Source organism: Coregonus lavaretus (assembly GCF_964263955.1).
Source record: "Coregonus lavaretus genome assembly, chromosome: 7".
NCBI lineage: Eukaryota > Metazoa > Chordata > Actinopteri > Salmoniformes > Salmonidae > Coregonus > Coregonus lavaretus.
Genome location: NC_139994.1, coordinates 44,971,201 through 44,992,376, shown reverse-complemented (window position 1 = coordinate 44,992,376; position 21,176 = coordinate 44,971,201). Strand labels below are relative to the sequence as shown.

The 21,176-nt window shown below is 41.3% G+C and overlaps 1 protein-coding gene across 2 annotated transcripts; it reads left to right on the top strand.

Moving 5' to 3' along the window:
* The first annotated feature begins 1,723 nt into the window (after window positions 1–1,723).
* LOC311132128 (serine protease HTRA3-like) lies at window positions 1,724–20,379 on the top strand. 2 transcript variants are annotated; one of them, XM_084165335.1, is made up of 9 exons: window positions 1,724–2,658; window positions 14,741–14,840; window positions 15,150–15,372; window positions 16,324–16,518; window positions 16,738–16,770; window positions 17,097–17,211; window positions 17,405–17,462; window positions 17,557–17,652; window positions 17,889–20,379. In XM_084165335.1, the coding sequence occupies exons 1-9, from the start codon at window positions 2,238–2,240 to the stop codon at window positions 18,055–18,057; spliced, it is 1,410 nt and encodes a 469-aa protein (XP_084021461.1). In that variant the 5' UTR covers window positions 1,724–2,237; the 3' UTR covers window positions 18,058–20,379. The 2 variants fall into 2 exon arrangements, with proteins under 2 accessions (XP_084021461.1, XP_084021460.1); XM_084165334.1 differs by having other exon boundaries at window positions 1,858–2,658; window positions 17,016–17,211.
* The last annotated feature ends 797 nt before the right edge of the window (window positions 20,380–21,176 follow it).

The window sequence follows — 21,176 nt, the reverse complement described above, 5'->3', positions numbered from 1 at the left end:
TAATCATAACTGATGAGCCACCAATGCCTTTTTTGTATTGTTCTCTGTTTCTTGCAATAAACAATCACTATGATGCAGTCTTTATAAAAATCTACATGCTAAAATAAATTCTGCAAACATCTTCAAAATGTCTGTCATAACTGGGGCCAGGAGTTTTTCCTGACCTTTGACCACTTGGCAAGGAAAAACTCTGGGCCCTAACTTATAATAGTCCTAAATCTTTGAGCAGTGTTGAGGGTGCTTGGGTAAAATCATGCCAGATGGAATGCTTGTCTCCCTTCTCCAGATGGTGTAGGAAAGAGAGAGAGAAAGAGATGGAGAGGGAGAGAGAAAGAGAGAGGGAGGGAGAGATAGATAAATCTGTCAGTGGACTCACAAATGCATCACACTTCAAAGACTTTCCAAATTAACAACATGCTGCATTGGAATTATGTAAACAAAATATGTCTCGAAAGCATGACTATTGAAAATGTGGTTACAGACAAAGAGAGAAAGTAATGCTGAGTCTTACTTTTCTGTAATGAGTGGCATTTTCAGTACAGCAATATCACAATTTCAGCAACAATTCCATATTTTAATCCTAAGAATAACACATCTAAAGTATGCTTAGGAATCGTAAAAATATCACCAAGTACTGCTTCCACCATTAACAGCCAGCACAGTGGATACATGTGACTGGAACAAGGGGTCCAGTGTTTCCGAGAAGTGCCAGGAGAGATTGACATTGAGTTTTCAAATAAACATACCCACTGTTGGTGAAATATGTATGCGTCCCAAATGGCACCCTATTCCCTATATAGTGCACTACTTTTGACCAGGGCCCATAGGGGATAGGGGATAGGGTGCCATTTGGGATGCATCCCATATGACTTGGTGAACACACTCACTTCTCTACCATAACAAACATGTATTAGCTCATTCCCCTTGGCAAGTAGAGAGAGAGAAAGAAAGAAAGCAGGAGAGAGAGAGTGAGAGAGCGAGAGAGAGAGAGCGAGAGAGAGAGTGAGAGAGAGAGAGAGAGAGAGAGAGAGAGAGAGAGAGAGAGAGAGAGAGAGAGAGAGAGAGAGAGAGAGAGAAAAGTATGTGCTAAAAACAGAACCACATCTGCCATTATGTCGGTACTGGCTGGTCACCTTAAATTGTCCTTAAAAGGGGTGCTTATAAAAAGATGGTACTACATGTTTCTCAAATGGCACATAGGGCCCATAGTCTGCTAAAAGTAGTCTGCTATATAGGGAATAGGGTGCCATGTGGGACGGAACCATGCACTCATTCACATCCAGCCTGAAGAATGGATTACTTAATGTTTTGAAATGGACAAAACTAGAAATGTGTCAGATCAGTCACTAGCTGCATTGATGCTTATGTTGTTTAACAGCAACCCAATTATTTACATCAACATTTCGACACCTTTTCGGCTCCCAGTATAATATTGTCCAGGCAGTGTTGCTACTGACAACAAAGTAAGTTTCCAAGTCATGCATCTCAAGGTTTGATGACAACCTTCATGCTAGATATGATAAAGAGTACACTGAACAGTTATGCGGGGTCAAGGGGGTCCAACTCTCTGCTTCCTGGGGTCGCGTTATTATTGTCAAAGACCTCCTCCTTTGCGGAGCTAAGTTTTTAAAGCTACTTTAAAAACAAGCACACATAATAAAAAAACGAATAAAATCATCGAAGATAACACACAATAAAGTCTGGGATTTATTTCCATTGTGGTCCTCTTGTGACAAGATGTCTAGGCAAGATCACATGAGCTTTGGAGGGGCAGAGCCAGACCAGACGCAAGCGAATGATATGGGATCTTCAAAAACCTGAAAAAAGAAAAGGCACCGCACTGCTGTACTGAGACTCATTGGTGGTCATTGCAAATATAACTAATAGCGCCAGCCAGTGCATCGATTAGACGCACAATTACGGCATATTTGGGATGAGTTTCCACTCCTTTAGGATAACGTTTCCCATTTAATCTGGATCAAGAAAGGACTGCATATGAGTTGAGAACTTTTCAGTGGTAAGAAAACCCCGAATGTCTGCCCTGCACGCCTAACTTTGTCTCAACAGTCCCGTGAAAGTGATGCGTAAAAGTGTGGAGCGTTGCGCGTCGTTCAATCCCAAATTACCGGCGACCGTTTTACGACGAACATGACCGTGTAAATACTTAGCATAACATTATTTGTAATTCTTTTTTTGTTTTTATTTTCTCATATCTCCACTGCACTTGATCGCAAACGATGCAGATCCTACTGTTTGCTACCGTTCTTTACTATATCGTGAACTTCGTCGGAGCTGAGCCCAAACCAAAATGCCCAGAGCGGTGCGAGGTGAGCACTTGCCCCAGCCCTAGCTGCGCGATGGGGTACGTTCCAGACCGATGCAACTGCTGCCTGGTTTGCGCCCAGGGAGAAAGCGACCCATGCGGGCGCAAAGATGACCTACCCTGCGGTGATGGACTCGAATGCAAGCACCCGGCCGGAAAGCGGCTAGCCAAGGGGTTTTGTCAGTGCAAATTGGGTCACAAAGTCTGCGGCAGTGATGGTAATACCTATGGGAACGTATGTCAGCTGAAGGTGCAGAGTAGGAAGGCTCTGCAGCAGGGCCTGCCCACCATCAACTCTGTCAAGAAGGGACCATGCGAAATCAACCATAACAAAGGTAAGTCATTTGTGTCTAAAAAGAAAACAACAACAACAATAACAGCAACAAAACAGTTGCAACATATAGGTATACTGTAGTTCAACATCAGTAATAGCAGAAATGTATAGGCTGCATACACAGTAGCACTTCATGCAATAGACATGGATGGAGAATTGGTAAGAAATTATGTTTACATATAGTGCACTCTTGCCTAGAGTGCACTACTTTTTTCTGGACTCAATGCTGAATTTTTGGCTACGGCCCATGGGCTCTGGTATAAAGTAGTGCACTATATAGGGAATAGGGTGCCATTTGAGACATATACATAGTGGAGGCTAGCGGAATATAATGAACAACCCTTAAACCCCTCCTTTGTCAGAAGGGGAAGCCAGTAGACTGTCTAGGTCATTAAAGTTAACCCCTACAAGCCCATTATGGTTCCCATTGGAATAGGAAAAACTTTGCCCCTAGACACTGACCTGAGGCCAGTTTTGTGTTTCTCCTCCAAATCGTTTAGTTTTAGATTGGGGGAGTGAAAGCTGATCCTAGATCTGTGCATAGGAAATAACCCATCACCATCTTATTCTCAGCCAGACTCCCTATAGTCTCACATGTTAAAACTAATGACCAGCCACTGAATGACTGAGTTCACTTGTCAGAATGTAATGTTTGTTTTCCTGTCTAGTTTTTTTTTGCATTTCCTGTGTCCATTTATCCTCCTGATACCCAGCAAAAAAAAAGTGTTTGGGGTGACCTAGTTAGCACATCCTGATGTCCACTACAGAGGACATTTATTACAAGCTCTTATTTAGCTCTTATTTAATGTGAAAAAATTATAGCTAGCACATTTGGTTCCTTAGAAGTGGTGGCAATGTACGTTTTTGGTTTTCCCATTGGTTCTGGGAACGAAGCCATATGTTTCTTGACTGGTAAATTTGAAAGTTTTTAAAATGTTCTGAGAACGGAAGTGAAAATGTATCTTGTTCTAGGAATGTTAATTTTTAGGTTGCAGGGATGTTCTGAGAACGTTTTACTATGGTTCCCTGAAAGTTTTTATTAACGTTCTGAGAACGAAAATTATAGATTATTTGAAGGTAATTAAATAACGTTCTGAGAACATTCTCAAAATGTTGTGAATGTTTTGAACGAAATGTAAAGGTTATTTGGAGGTTTTTGAATAACTTCCTTAAAACTTACACTGAATGTTAAAATAAGACGTTTAATAAGACTGCTAGCTTAGGTTAACTGTTCTGAACTCCAAGCACAGATAGGACACATGGAAATTCATTTCCTTAGGCATTAATCATGCAAACACATTTCTTTTTTATTGTGGCACAGCATCAGTGAGATTCGAACACTATTATCTTCTGTTCTCTATCCATGGAATTAGTCCACTGCGCCACCAGGATGGAGCTAGCATTCCATTTTTTTTTTTTACTTACAGTGCCTTTGGAAAGTATTCAGACACCTTAACTTTTTCCTTATTTTGCTAGGTTACAGCCTTATTCTAAAATTGATTAAATTGTTTTTTTACCTCATCAATCTACACACAATACCCCATAATGACAAAGCAAAAACAGGTTTTAGAATATTTTGCTAATTGATAAAAAACAACAACTGAAAAATGACATTTACATAAGTATTCAGACCCTTTACTCAATACCTTTGGCAGCGATTACAGCCTCGAGTCTTCTTGGTGATGACGCTACAAGCTTGGCACACCTGTTTTTGGGGAGTTTCTCCCATTCTTCTTTGCAGATCCTCTCAAATTCTGTCAGGTTGGATGGGGAGCGTTGCTGCACAGCTATTTTCAGGTCTCTCCAGAGATGTTCGATCGGGTTCAAATCCGGGCTCTGGCTGGGCCACTCAAGGACATTCAGAGACTTGTCCCAAAGCCACTCCTGCGTTGTCTTGGCTGTGTGCTTAGGATAGTTGTTCTGTTGGAAGGTGAACCTTTGCCCCAGTCTGAGGTCCTGAGCGCTCTGGAGCAGGTTTTCATCATGGATCTCCCTGTACTTTGCTCCATTAATCTTTTCCTCAATCCTGACTAGTCTCCCAGTCCCTGCTGCAGAAAAACATCCCCACAGCATGATGCTGCCACCACCGTGCTTCACCGTAGAGATGGTGCCAGGTTTCCTCCAGACGTGACGCTTGGCATTCAGGCCAAAGAGTTCAATCTTGGTTTCATCAGACCAGAGAATCTTGTTTCTCATGGTCTGAGAGTCTTTAGGTGCCTTTTGGCAAACTCCAAGCGGGCTGTCATGTGCCTTTTACTGAGGAGTGGCTTCCGTCTGGCCACTCTACCGTAAAGGCCTGATTGGTGGAGTGCTGCAGAGATGGTTGTCCTTCTGGGTTCTACCATCTCAACAGCGGAACTCTAGAGCTCGGTCAGAGTGACCATCAGGTTCTTGGTCACCTCCCTGACCAAGGCCCTTCTCCCCCGATTGCTCAGTTTGGCCGGGCGGCCAGCTCTAGGAAGAGTCTTGGTGGTTCCAAACTTCTTCCATTTAAGAATGATGGAGGCCACTGTGTTCTTGGGGACCTTCAATGCTGCAGAAATGTTTTGGTACCCTTCCCCAGATCTGTGCCTCGACACAATCCTGTCTCGAAGCTCTACGGACAATTCCTTCGACCTAATGGCTTGGTTTTTGCTCTGACATGCACTTTCCAAATCATGTCCAATCAACTGAAGTTATCACAGGTGGACTCCAATCAAGTTGTAAAATCATCTCAAGGATGATCAATGGAAACAGGATGCACCTGAGCTCAATTTCGAGTCTCATAGCAAAGGGTCTGAATACTTATGTAAATAAGGTATTTCTGTTTAACAAAATAAAATAAATTAGCAAATATTTCTAAAAACCTGTTTTCGCTTTGTCATTATGGGGTATTGTGTGTAGATTGCTGAGGATTTGTATTTAGTTAATCCATTTTAGATTAATGCTGTAATGTAACAAAATGTGGAAAAAGTCAAGGGGTCTGAATACTTTCCGAAGGCACTGTATACAAAGCTGTTCATTTTAGTATTTTCAAACAGGCTCCATTTCAAAGGAAACAAGCACTCGTTAAGATCAGGTGTGGCCACTTAGTGGGTGCGGCCAACACACCTGAACACACTTAACAAGATAGAGGATAGAGAGAATTTTGTTGACGCTGAGAACGGAATGTATATGTTTTTAAATAACATTCTTAGAACGTTACTAATGTTTTCTTGTGGGTTTTATGGAAAGTTTTCTTAATGTTCTGAGAACATGACTTTAAATATAACATTGAGGAAACCTGCAGAAAACGTTATGCTGAAGTACTGATTTCCCACAGAAGAACGTTGTTTCTTAATGTTCTCTAAATGTTCTGAGAACATTACTTTAAATAGAACGATGAGGAAACCTGTAGGAAACGTTATGCTGAAGTACTGAAATCCCCACAGAAGAACGTTGTTTCTTAACATTCTCTGAACTATTTGTGAACATGACTTTAAATAGAACCATGAGGAAACCTGTATGAAACGTTATGTTAACGCATTGAAATTCCCACAGAAAGACATTGTTTCAATAGTTCTCTGAACAATTTGAGAATGTTACTTTCAATAGAACCATGAAGTATTGAAATTCCCACAGAAGAACGTTGTTTCTTAATGTTCTATGAACTATTTGAGAACATTCCCAATGTCAAAGGAGTTGGAGAACATTCCTAGAACATTACCAAAACTTCAATTTAACGTAACAATTTTTGAACTTTTATGAAACGTTCTGTTAAAGTAATAAAATATTAAGAAAATAACGTTATTTTGTAAAGTTCCTTAAATGTGCTGAGAATGTTCCAAAGCCAAGAGACTATCCTGCACTATTCCCAGAACGTTGTGGGAAGGTTGAATGCAATACAACGATAGGACAACCACGCTCTCACCAAGCTCTAAGAAACATATAGTTCTCAAAACGTTATGTGCTAGCTGGGACTGCTCTGTAACCACACTAAACTATTCCTGAGATATTTACCTATAGAAACAATTTGAATATCAAACTCACAAAAATTATAATTACACAATTAGACACACTTATCATAAAATTTGCAAATTGTGAATTGCTGGGTCTCAGGAGGTTATAGGCATTTCCTGCCCAAAGGTGGCAGTTGCCTTGGTTTCCATTCAGAACGTTTTCTGTATAAAGAATGTACCACCATAGAGATTCTATAAATAGAGACCTCACACAGAAAGATTGTGATTGGTGGCATTGTATCTTAATTTCTCCAATAATTGACCAATTACTCAAGTTTCCTTTAACTAAACTTATCATTGCCATTGCTGTATTAAAGTGTGGTATTGTTGAGTTAGGAGTAGGAGTAGGGATATCTAGAAGTAGTACTAGGAGAGGAGTACCGTTTTACATTTTGTTTTTACTTCTCAGATCTCACTTACCTCTCACTTCAAATCAAATCAAATCAAATTGTATTTGTCACATGCGCCAAATACAACAGGTGTAGACCTTACCGTGAAATGCTTACTTACATGCCCTTAACCAACAATGCAGTTCAAGAAATAGAGTTAAGAAAATGTTTACTAAATAAACTAAAGTAAAAAATAAAACACAATAAAATAACAATAACGAGGCTATATACAGGGGGTACCGGTACTGCGTCAATGTGCGACGGTACAGGTTAGTCGAGGTAATTTGTACATGTAGGTAGGGGTAAAGTGACTATGCATAGATAATAAACAGCGAGCAGCAGCAGTGTAAAAACAAATGGGGGGGTGGGTGGTTCAATGTAAATAGTCCGGGTGGCCATTTAATTGTTCAGCAGTCTTATGGCTTGTGGGTAGAAGCTGTTAAGGAGCCTTTTGGACCTAGACTTGGCGCTCCGGTACCACTTGCCGTGTGGTAGCAGAAAGAACAGTCTATGACTTGGGTGACTGGAGTCTTTGACAATTTTTGGGGCCTTCCTCTGACACCGACTAGTTTATAGGTCCTGGATGGCAGGAAGCTTGACCCCAGTGATGTACTTGGCCATACGCACTACCCTCTGCAGCGCCTTATGGTCGGATGCCGAGCAGTTGCTGTACCAGACGGTGATGCAACCGGTCAGGATACTCTCGATGGTGCAGCTGTAGAACTTTTTGAGGATCTGGGGACCCATGCCAAATCTTTTCAGTCTCCTGAGGGGGAAAAGGTGTTGTTGTGCCCTCTTCACGACTGTCTTGGTGTGTTTAGACCATGATAGTTAATTGGTGATGTGGACACCAAAGAACTTGAAACTCTCGACCCACTCCACTACAGCCCCGTCGATGTTAATGGGGGCCTGTTTGGCCCTCCTTTTCCTGTAGTCCGCGATCAGCTCCTTTGTCTTGCTCACATTGAGGGAGAGGTTGTTGTCCTGGCACCACACTGCCAGGTCTCTGACCTCCTCCCTATAGGCTCTCATCGTTGTCTGTGATCAGGCCTACCACTGTTGTGTCGTCAGCAAACTTAATGATGCTGTTGGAGTCGTGCTTGGCCACGCAGTCGTGGGTGAACAGGGAGTACAGGAGGGGACTAAGCACGCACCCCTGAGGGGCCCCACTGTTGAGGATCAGCGTGGCAGATGTGTTGTTGCCTACCCTTACCACCTGGGGGTGGCCCGTCAGGAAGTCCAGGATCCAGTTGCAGAGCGAGGTGTTTAGTCCCAGGGTCCTTAGCTTAGTGATGAGCTTTTGAACGCTGAGCTGTAGTCAATGAACAGCCTTCTCACATAGGTGTTCCTTTTGTCCAGGTGGGAAAGGGCAGTGTGGAGTGCTTCTCAGTCTATATGGCTGTGTTTACACAGGCAGGCCAATTCTGATCTTTTTCCACTAATTTATCTTTTGATCAACCATAATAATTGGGCAAAAGATCAGAATTACTCACTCTTACTTATTCATTCAAATCAAATCAAATTGTATTTGTCACATGCGCCGAATACAACAGGTGTAGACCTTACAGTGAAATGCTTACGTACAATCCCTTAACCAACAATACAGTGGCTTGCAGAAGTATTCACCCCCCTTTGCATTTTTCCTATTTTGTTGCCTTACAATCTGGAATTAAAATGGATTTTGGGGGGGTTTGTATCATTTGATTTACACAACATGCCTACCACTTTGAAGATGCAAAATATGTTTTATTGTGAAACAAACAAGAAATAAGACAAAAAAACAGAAAACTTGAGTGTGCATAACTATTCATCCCCCAAAAGTCAATACTTTGTAGAGCCACCTTTTGCAGCAATTACAGATGCAAGTCTCTTGGGGTATGTCTCTATAAGTTTGGCACATCTAGCCACTGGGATTTTTGCCCATTCTTCAAGGCAAAACTGCTCCAGCTCCTTCAAGTTGGATGGGTTCCGCTGGAGTACAGCAATCTTTAAGTCATACCACATATTCTCAATTGGATTGAGGTCTGGGCTTTGACTAGGACATTCCAAGACATTTAAATGTTTCCCCTTAAACCACTCAAGTGTTGCTTTAGCAGTATGCTTAGGGTCATTGTCCTGCTGGAAGGTGAAACTCCATCCCAGACTCAAATCTCTGGAAAACTGAAACAGGTTTCCCTCAAGAATTTCCCTGTATTTAGCGCCATCCATCATAACTTCAATTCTGACCAGTTTCCCAGTCCCTGCCGATGAAAAACATCCCCACAGCATGATGCTGCCACCAATATGCTTCACTGTGGGGATGGTGTTCTCGGGGTGATGAGAGGGGTGTTGGGTTTGCGCCAGACATAGCGTTTTTCTTGATGGCCAAAAAGCTCAATTTTTGTCTCATCTGACCAGAGTACCTTCTTCCATATGTTTGGGGAGTCTCCCACATGCCTTTTGGCGAACACCAAACGTGTTTGCTTATTTTTTTATTTAAGCAATGGCTTTTTTTCTGGCCACTCTTCCGTAAAGCCCAGCTCTGTGGAGTGTACGGCTTAAAGTGGTCTTATGGACAGATACTCCAATCTCCGCTGTGGAGCTTTGCAGCTCCTTCAGGGTTATCTTTGGTCTCTTTGTTGCCTCTCTGATTAATGCCCTCCTTGCCTGGTCCGTGAGTTTTGGTGGGCGGCCCTCTCTTGGCAGGTTTGTTGTGGTGCCATATTCTTTCAATTTTTTAATAATGGATTTAATGGTGCTCCGTGGGATGTTCAAAGTTTCAGATATTTTTTTTATAACCCAACCCTGATCTGTACTTCTCCACAACTTTGTTCCTGACCTGTTTGGAGAGCTCTTTGGTCTTCATGGTGCCACTTTCTTGGTGGTTCCCCTTGCTTAGTGGTGTTGCGACTCTGGGGCCTTTCAGAACCGGTGTATATATACTGAGATCATGTGACAGATTATGTGACACTTAGATTGCACACAGGTGGACTTTATTTAACTAATTATGTGACTTCTGAAGGTAATTGGTTGCACCAGATCTTAATTAGGGGCTTCATAGCAAAGGCGGTGAATACATATGCACGCACCACTTTTCCGTTATTTATTTTTTAGATTTTTTTTTAACAAGTTATTTTTTTCATTCCACTTCACCAATTTGGACTATTTTGTGAATGTCCATTACTTGAAATCCAAATAAAAATCCATTTAAATTACAGGTTGTAATGCAACAAAATAGGAAAAACGGCGAGGGGGATGAATACTTTTTCAAGGAAAGTATTTACTAAATAAACTGAAAAAAAATAAAATAATAATAATAGTAATAATAATAATAATAAGAGCAACAATAGAATAACAGTAACGAGGCTATATACAGGGGGTACTTGAACGGAGTCAATGTGCGGGGGCACAGGTTAGTCGAGGTAATTGAGGTAATGTAGGTAGAGGTAAAGTGACCATGCATAGATAATAAACCATTTGTAGCCATTTGATTAGCTGTTCAGGAGTCTTATGACTTGGGGGTAGAGGCTGTAACTCTCTACAGCTTATCATTCAGTCTAATACTATATCATCATATGAACCCATTCAACTTACAACATGTGTATTTGCACACAAGTCATCCTTGAGTTATGTCAGATAGGCCAACTACCACTTTAGACTAAACCTAAAATTATCCTGCCATTATCATTAGGATGGGCTGGCCTTCAGGCTAAGCACATGTTTAGTATCTTCAAACTGTTCTTCGATCCAAAACCACATTTTCCAGAGTTATCTCAAAGCTTATTGGCCACCACTCAGGATAATAGTAGCTGCAGTCCCAGATTTGTTTGTACTGTTTTGCCAACTCATATGGTTATTGATGGCAAGACAGCACAAACAAATCTGGGAGCAGGCTAGAATAATGGCTGAGTAGGGTTTTTCCATGGTTACTGCCAAGATTGTGCCATCCACTGGTTTGGTTTTCTAATGCTTGGTTAGCCAACCGAAGAGGGCCATTTTGTAGCCTAGTGCTGAAATATGCTCTTCTGAGATTCCCCTTTGCTTGCATGTTTAATTCTAGACTCCCATAGCCAACAATTTCCGATTGGTTAGGAGGATGACCATAGCCAAATATTTTATTAGCAAATGGATAGGATGTGTTGGGAATACAGTGCCTTGCCTTGTTTTCCCTATTTTGTTGCATTACAACCTGTAATTTAAATGGATTTTTATTTGGATTCCATGTAATGGACATACACAAAACAGTCCAAATTGGTCAAGTGAAATGAAAAAAAATTCTAAAAAATAAATAATGGAAAAGTGGTGCGTGCATACAGTTGAAGTCGTAAGTTTACATACACTTAGGTTGGAGTCATTAAAACTTGTTTTTCAACCACTCCACAAATTTCTTGTTAACAAACTATAGTTTTGGCAAGTCGGTTAGGACATTTACTTTGTACATGACACAAGTAATTTTTACAACAATTGTTTACAGACATATTATTTCACTTATAATTCACTGTATCACAATTCCAGTGGGTCAGAAGTTTACATACACTAAGTTGACTCTGCCTTTAAACAGCTTGGAAAATTCCAGAAAATGATGTCATGGCTTTAGACGTTTCTGATAGGCTAATTGACATCATTTGAGTCAATTGGAGGTTTACCTGTGGATGTATTTCAAGGCCTACCTTCAAATGCAGTGCCTCTTTGCTTGACATCATGGGAAAATCAAAATAAATCAGCCAAGACCTCAGAAAAAGCATTGTAGACCTCCACAAGTCTGGTTCATCCTTGGGAGCAATTTCCAAACGCCTGAAGGTACCACATTCATCTGTACAAACAATAGTACCCAAGTATAAACACCATGGGACCACACAGCCAATCAATCCCCTAACAACAGCAAAGGACCTTGTGATGATGCTGAAGGAAACAGGTACAAAAGTATCTATATCCACAGTAAAACGAGTCCTATATCAACATAACCTGAAAGGCCGCTCAGCAAGGAAGAAGCCACTGCTCCAAAACCCCCATAAAAAAGCCAGACTACGGTTTGCAACTGCACATGGGGACAAAGATCGTACTTTTTGGAGAAATGTCCTCTGGTCTGATGAAACAAAAATAGAACTGTTTGGCCATAATGACCATCGTTATGTTTGAAGGAAAAAGGGGGTACCTTGCAAGCCGAAGCACGGGGGTGGCAGTATCATGCTGTGGGGGTGCTTTGCTGCAGGAGGGACTGGTGCACTTCACAAAATAGATGGCATCATGAGGAAGGAAAATTATGTGGATATAATGAAGCAAAATCTCAAGACATCAGTCAGGATGTTAAAGCTTGGTCGCAAATGGGTCTTCCAAATGGACAATGACCCCAAACATACTTCCAAAGTTGTTGCAAAATGGCTTAAGGACAACAAAGTCAAGGTATTGGAGTGGCCATCACAAAGCCCTGACCTCAATCATATAGAAAATGTGTGGGCAGAACTGAAAAAGCGTGTGCGAGGAAGGAGGCCTACAAACCTGACTCAGTTACACCAGCTCTGTCAGGAGGAATGGGCCAAAATTCACCCAACTTATTGTGGGAAGCTTGTGGAAGGCTACCCGAAATGTTTGACCCAAGTTAAACAATTTAAAGGCAATGCTACCAAATACTAATTGAGTGTATGTAAACTTCTGACCCACTAGGAATGTGATGAATGAAATAAAAGCTGAAATAAATCATTCTCTCTACTATTATTCTGACATTTCACATTCTTAAAATAAAGTGGTGATCCTAACTGACCTAAGACAGGGCATTTTTACTAGGATTAAATGTCAGGAATTGTGAAAAACTGAGTTTAAATGTATTTGGCTAAGGTGTATGTAAACGTCCGACTTCAACTGTATGTATTCACCCCTTTTGCTATGGAGCCCCTAAATAAGATCTGGTGCAACCAATTACCTTCAGAAGTCACATAATTAGTTAAATAAAGTCCACCTGTGTGCAATCTAAGTGTCACATGATCTGTCACATGATCTCAGTATATATACACCTGTTCTGAAAGGCCCCAGAGTCTTCAACACTACTAAGCAAGGGGCACCACCAAGCAAGCGGCACCATGAAGACCAAAGAGCTCTCCAAACAGGTCTGGGACAAAGTTGTGGAGAAGCACAGATCAGGGTTGGGTTATAAAAAAATATCAGAATCTTTGAACATCCCTTGGAGCACCATTAAATCCATTATTAAAAAAGGGAAAGAATATGGCACCACAACAAACCTGCCAAGAGAGGGCCGCCCACCAAAACTCACAGACCAGGCAAGGAGGGCATTAATCATAGAGGCAACAAAGAGACCAAAGATAACCCTGAAGGAGCTGCAAAGCTCCACAGCGGAGATTGGAGTATCTGTCCATAGGACCACTTTAAGCCGTACACTCCACAGAGCTGGGCTTTACGAAAGAGTGGCCAGAAAAAAGCAATTTCTTAAGCAAACATGTTTGGTGTTCGCCAAAAGGCATGTGGGAGACTCCCCAAACATATGGAAGAAGGTACTCTGGTCATGTGAGACTAAAATTGAGCTTTTTGGCCAAGGAAAACGCTATGTCTGGCGCAAACCCAACACCTCTCATCACCCCGAGATACCATCCCAGCAGAACCCATCCAACTTGAAGGAGCTGGAGCAGTTTTGCCTTGAAGAATGGGCAAAAATCCCAGTGACTAGATGTGCCAAGCATAGGAAAAATGCCAAGGGGGGGGAATACTTTCGCAAGCCACTGTAGTTCTAAAATGTAGAGACAGATGTAGAGCCATGTAGAGTCTAACATGTAGAGCCAGGAGGTCTTCCCTGACCATGTGACCTGATTAAGTAAAACTATGGACCCTAGCTATAGAAAGTTTTTCCTGAACAGGTCATCTGTGCAGGAAAAACTCCTGGCCCTGCTAACACTGCATGAGATACATAGGAGTAACAGAATGGACATCATGCTTTTCATATTTAGGTCTCTAGTACACTGCTGGCTAGTTACAGGACAGGGTGTGTTGTTTGCACTCTAAAATCAGCTGTGTAACCTGATTGTTTATACGAGCAAAGGCGATCACACACACATACTCACGCATACATGCATGCACATACACACACACACACACACATAGCCAAGGCAGTCTGGTCATAGGAAACCACGGTCAGCTGAGGAGAACGAACGCCAGCCGGCGGAGCAGACCGCCATGTGCTGGAAATAACTGACCGTAATTAACATCAGTTTACTGCAGCACGCCACACCACACACACATACACTCACGCACACGCCACAAAGGCTCTTTCATGGCCCTGAAGGAGCGCAGCCCGGCGAAACTACCCAGCTGTTTTTAGACCAAATGACTGAGGTTTCATGTAGGAAGGGGTGGAGTATAGAAAAAAGTATTGCAGGGTATTGCAAAGGAAGTTCACCTAAGAACCTGCACTCAGTTGATGTTGTTGTTGTTGTTGTTGCTGTTCTTGTGGCTATTTTTAAAGTCAAGTTTTTCCTGACCACTTGATCAAACCTGAAAACACTCCTGGCCCCAGTTACTTTGTTACCACTTTTAAGCAGTGCATTTAATAAAAGTGTTATACATCATTATATGTGGATGGTTAAGTAAAGTGTTTCCAATATATTTTTTTCTGCACATAAGGTTGCAGGTAACATGTTAAGAAGCTACAGTACTATTGTTAGAGTGGTGATGGTGTAGAGGAGTGACTGTGTTATATTATTAACATGAGTAATTCTTCCTGCTAGTATAGGTACTTCACACCCCACCAGTCCCAGGTACAAGTTTAACTTCATAGCTGACGTGGTTGAGAAGATTGCCCCGGCTGTGGTCCACATCGAACTCTTCCTCAGGTACAGTGTGTTTGTGTAGGCAGACTCAGACACATATTTCTGTCGTACTACAGTGTGTGTTGTGTCTGTAAAGTATGTGTAATACCCATTCACTTGTTGAAGAAAAAGCTCATGGTGGTTGAACCAAAATAATCACATTTATCACGTTTAACTTACTGGTAGTAACTTCACAACAGTGTAGATCTTATGTCATCTCTCAATAAACACAAAACACATCACAGTAAATTCTCGTCTTGTTGTTAGAGCTAGAAATGATAGACTTTCTATCTTGACCTCTTTTGACCTCTATATTGACCTCTTGACCCCCAGGCACCCTCTGTTCGGCCGGAACGTCCCTCTGTCCAGCGGGTCGGGCTTTGTGATGTCAGACACAGGTTTGATAGTGACCAACGCCCATGTAGTCTCCAGCACCACGCCTGTATCGGGGCGTCAGCAGCTCAAGGTCCAGATGCACAATGGTGATATCTACGAAGCAACCATCAAGGACATCGACAAGAAGTCCGACATCGCCACCATCAAAGTCAACCCACTGGTGAGAGGAGTGGATTAGGATTTGGGTCAATTCCATTTAAATTCCAGTCAATTCAGGAAATACACTGAAATTCCAAATCCAATATGAATACTATGTTCTGGTTCACATAATAGCTGTATTGTATTCCACAATAAGAAGGCCTTACTGTTAAAAACAAGGGGAATAGGAACAAAGAAACATCAAAGAAAATAAAAAAGCTGGGGGAATTCCTGGACGTTAGTGAGTTGAATAGCTATTTGATGGATGTCATGAATGTCTGAGGGCACAAATAGTTATGACTAATGTCATATCCTGTTTGTGATAGGATTAATCACATCGATATGAGTCAGAAACATTTATTCTAGTGTCAAAATGTACTACAAAGTTTAAATAGGATAATTAATATACAAATATTGAAAGCATTTAATGAGACAACTGAAAGATGTGCAACATGAAAATATTGTCCCAATTACGTTGTGTAATTTATTGACAGTCCCTAACTAGCCCCAGAGATAGGCTCTCTATCCAATGTCAAACCAACTTTGCCAAGGTTGCACACCAGCCAGCTGAAACTAATTGGCGAAAGAAGTTAGCTAGCCTAGGCGACTTCAAGACACAAGTTATCTGGAAGGGTGAGGGACTGTAACTGTGTACTGAATGTACAAACGCTTGCCACGCGCGAGCACACACACAAAGACACCCAAATGAAACCCCCCCCCCCAGACAAATCTCGTTTGGCTTCAGTCATGGCCGCTGTATTTCTTAATGGCCAAGATGAAAAACGAGGCCAAATCAGGAAATGTAACTCTTCTCTCCGGCCCTCTATCCTCCCTTCCGCCTTTCCCTTTCCATCTCCACCCCTCTCACCCTCTCTTTCGCTTGCTCTCCCCCCCCCCCCCCCCCCACTCTCCATCTCCCCCTCCCTCTCTCCCTCTCCCCTCTCTCTCTCTCTATCCCCTTCCTCCCTCTCAGAAAAAGCTCCCGGTGCTGTTGCTAGGCCACTCGGCTGACCTTAGACCTGGTGAGTTTGTGGTTGCCATTGGCAGCCCCTTCGCGCTCCAGAACACGGTTACCACAGGGATCGTGAGCACTGCACAGAGAGACGGGAAGGAGCTGGGCATCAGAGACTCTGACATGGACTATATACAGACGGACGCCATCATCAACGTGAGACAATCAATTCAATACAATTTAGCTTAACTTTATTTAAAGGGCAATTATAGCAGACTCCACTTATAACCAACTCATAAGGCTGTCTAGCTGTCTGTTTTTACATTTTAGAAGAGGACATTTATGATCATGGAGATCAAATACACAGACAAATACATACACATCTCATTGATTGACTGAATAATTGATTGATTCATTGTTTTGATATTTTCTCAGTATGGAAATTCAGGCGGACCTCTTGTTAACTTGGTAAGTGTTATGTCAGCCCCCACTTTTTCCCAATCTTCACTGTGATAATATTGAGTAGAAGCAGTTGTGAGACAGCCATAGAGCTTTTGAATACACTAGTATGAAAGTATCCCTGACCAAGATGGCCATCTTTTTGGTCACGTTACCAGGATGTCAATGTCCATTCTAGTGTTCTATTTAATTCAATGGAGCCAGCCCTGTTCTAAACCCCTAATAACCTGTCAACCTGTATTGTCTGCCATCAGGACGGGGAGGTGATCGGTATCAGTAGTGATCCAGTTCCTATACATAACACTCTGTTAAGTTGTTTGTCTGACTGCCACCAGGACGGGGAGGTGATTGGCATCAACACTCTGAAAGTGGCTGCTGGGATCTCCTTCGCCATCCCTTCTGATAGGATCACACGCTTCCTCAAGGAATCAATGGACAAGCAGAGCAAAGGTAGGCCCGCCCCTCCTCTATGATAGGATAAAACTCTTCCTCAACTAATAAATGGACAAGCAGAGCAAAGGTAGCTATGTCTGAGATAGACAGACAGCTATTAGCTACTAGTATGATCACATTATAATTCAACAAAGGCAAATTATGTATTGTTATGTATATTAAAGGCAAATTATTGTTTTTTATTTTAAAGAAGTGAGATCATTGAAGAAACGGTTCATTGGAATAAGGATGCTCACCATCACCCCAGCGTAAGTCTTATACAAGCATGACACTGTGCAATATTACAGTTACCAATAATACTGTGTTAAACTAAAACAGACATTTCTAACTCGTCTTGTGTAGGCTGGTTGAGGAGCTGAAGCAGCAGAACCCAGACTTCCCTGATGTCACTAGTGGGATCTACGTCCATGAAGTGGTGCCTCATTCTCCTGCACAGAAGTAGGTGGCCTCTGTCAAAACTACCATACACTGTGCAAATAGCATAGTTTCCCTGAGAAGGGTCAAGATGAGTTTGTATGGAAATTTAGCGTAGACTATTTCATTACATCTCTTGGTTTTCTTTATCACTCCCTTTCATGCTTGTTATATGTTTACCCCAGTGTCTCTCTTTGCACTATAGTCTTTCCCATCTCAAAATAATATGTTTTTCCCCTCATCCTCCTTTCTCCACATAGAGGTGGTATCAGAGACGGTGACATCATCGTGAAGCTGAACGGTCGTCCTCTGCTGACCACAGCTGACCTACAGGGGGCGCTCACAGAGGAGACAGCCCTGCTGCTGGAGGTCAGGAGGGGTAATGACGACCTGCTCTTCAACATCCAGCCTGATGTCATTATGCAGTAACCCAGTAACCATGATGACAATGACCAGGAGTACTGTATTCACGATACATTTCTATCAGAACATTCTGTAAACGTTACAACGTCACTCATGAACAGGCTCCCAGCTGTTCAACATCGAGCCAGACGACGTCATCATGCAGTAACCACAGCAACCGTGGTGTGGAACCCGGGAGACTGAAAAAGTATAATGACCAAACAAAATAAAACAAAAAACTCTGGTTGAGAGCCCTATACACTGATAAAGTTGCCCCTATAGTCACTGATCTAGGGTCAATTTGTGTTTGTTTTGGGAGGGTAAAACTGATCCCAGATCAGTGCCTAAAGGGTGACTTTTAACTACTCAGAGCCAAAGGGAGAACGATCAACAAACAAGTCAAGAAACAGAAAACTGTGTTTGTTTGTTGGAACTTTGATCGGGAAACAATAGAGACTGACTGACCCTTGCTTGGGAAATCCAGCCAGAAAACTCTCTGGAGTCTGGATACATTTAGGACTGAATGTTGGAACGCCCAGTGAAATGAAACACTTGATTTTCATTGTTGTTGTATTTGTGTTTTGTATCATCTAACTGTCTTTGTCAAAGCATGCTAGCTGTTTTTTGAGACTCACTTACTCCCAATGCAAGTGGTCATTGGTAAGACAAGTTTAGCATATAGTTCATTCAAAGATTTGTCCATTGTTACACTGCTTTTATAGCCTTTTATCTGTTGAATAGAAGTTATTTCTGTACATGCGAGTAGCTATGTGTCCAATGCTTTCAGTTTGAAACCATTCCATAACCAACTGTGAATGTTGTTTTTTGGTCAGTTATAAGTTGAAAGTAAGACCACATTTGGTCAGACATGTTCAGTTATAAGTTGAAAGAAAGACCACATTTTTATTCAACTGGTAAAATGTGAGCAAATGTCTGATTGAATCTCACTGTTACTGGATTCTTGATGTCTTCTACTATAACTGACCTGTTGGTAACACTTTATATTAATGTCCCTAAGGGTTTATAAAGGGTTTGTAAAGGTGTTATAAGCAGTTTATAAACAGTTTACAATACTGACTTGTGCTTATAGTATGAATAAATAAACTCACTTTACAGTCAGTTACTTATATCTTAATCATTATGACTTAAGAACAGATTGAATGTTTACATATCTGGATTCCTTACCAACAGGCTATATCAATGGGAGTGATAAAATGTGTATAAAATAAAATACATTGCTGTATAGGACGTTCTTGCATTGACCCAGTGAGATGTGTGCCGGTACATGCGTGTGTGTCTGTGTGACTCCCTTGACAACGTTTTGCTGTACTTGGACATGGCTGACGAGGAAGTTAGGAATGTTTATTGCTGCAGGCTGTAACGAGCTTAGCCTTGTTTAAGTACAATCAGGGTATTGTGGCTGCTACACATACACACACGCACTGAAGGGGGCATACTTTTCCACCCTCCACCAGCACAATCAGACATGGCGTAAAGTGAAGATGTATGTATGTTAAGGTCCTAAGAATAGTCATACAGTTTTACTTGTCTTGTCACAGGTCATACATTTATGTCTAATATCCTAGGAGGATGTCCTAAAGGAAACTGGGAGAGTTTCATACACAATTTACTGTCATGGTATACTTGGTTGTCTGTGTATTGTTGGCTAATATCCTTAATGCAGCTACTGCTAAGTTAGCTCTGTATAAAAACTTGACATGTTGTTATGACTGAAAGAAAATTCAAACAAAGCTTTAATTTCAATTTATATCTAAGTGGGTGCTCGTGCTGGCTCCTTTTTCCCCATTTCTGATGTGATGGATTGTTGGCTCCAAGGGCCCTTTGATATATTTACCTAAGAGGTTGAGTTGAGCATGTTCTCGCCCTGTAACTGGTGAATAGGGCTATACATGTAACTGCAGATCCATTGTTTATGAAGCATAACAACCTTATTGGGTGTGCCTCGACTAATAGTCTTTTCAGTGTGAAATCTCTCTTTGATCTCACAAAACAATAAAAAGATTTTCGTCTGGGTTGAGTTTTCACCCATCAATATTGACTATACGACTTAGGTCATGGTTTATCCATCTTGCTCAAACACAACCCTGTTGAAACCCTTTATGAATATTATCATCATCACAATAGGGTGTTGCCCCTCAACTTCACTCTTAACCCAATGAGTAACCAATCACCACTTGGAACTTAGAACTTGGTACTTCTTGGAACTTGGAACAGATCCCCAAGGAGGAAGGAACCTTACAGCCAAGTAACACCTTTGGTTTTAAGCTTTGTGATTCCAGAAACGATTTCTAGGTAAAAGGTATTAAAAATAAACTCAATCTATTCTCCATCCTGCTTTAGTTTGAGTCGCTCAAACAAAGAGAAACCAGGGGCCATATGTATTAAGCATCTCAGAGTATAATAGCTGATCTAGGATCAGGTCACTCCTGTCCAAATAATCAAATTTATTATGACGTAAAATGCTAAACTGATCCTAGATCAGCACTCCAACTCTGAGACGCTTTCTCAATACAGGTTCTTATTCCAGAGGTTGAAACATTGAAGAAAGTCCAGATAGAAATACATCATGATGAACAGATAATATTCTTTGTCATGGAGCATAATCTATCATGTCTGCTCTATAAATTACATTTCTATCTGCAACACTAACGTTTCAGCCTTATGAACATGCACATTTCGGTTTTGCGGAGTAAGTACATTGGAAGATTTACTCAGACATACAGGAGATTTGTTGGTGGTTAAGACAACGACATGAGATATGGGTGATTCTACAGAAGTGGTGCAAATTACAGTCCCACCCCAAAAAAAAACAATAAAAAAAAAACAGTTATATCTCCAATCTTAAGACATTTATTTACATCATGATATGTTCTAATTCCATCCAAGGTAATAACAAACATATTGTTAAATTATTATAGTACAAATCATTGTTTATACACCTATTACTATTGAGAGGTGGCTGTCATGTTTGAAAATAAAGCAATTAATGATTTTTGTCATTTTCTAACACTATTATTTCACTAGAACATCTTTAGTCGTTCTATTATTACATGAAAGATACTGATCTAATAAGTAGTTTTGTTTATTTTTAAATATCTTTCTCTTAAAAATGCTGTCCCAACATT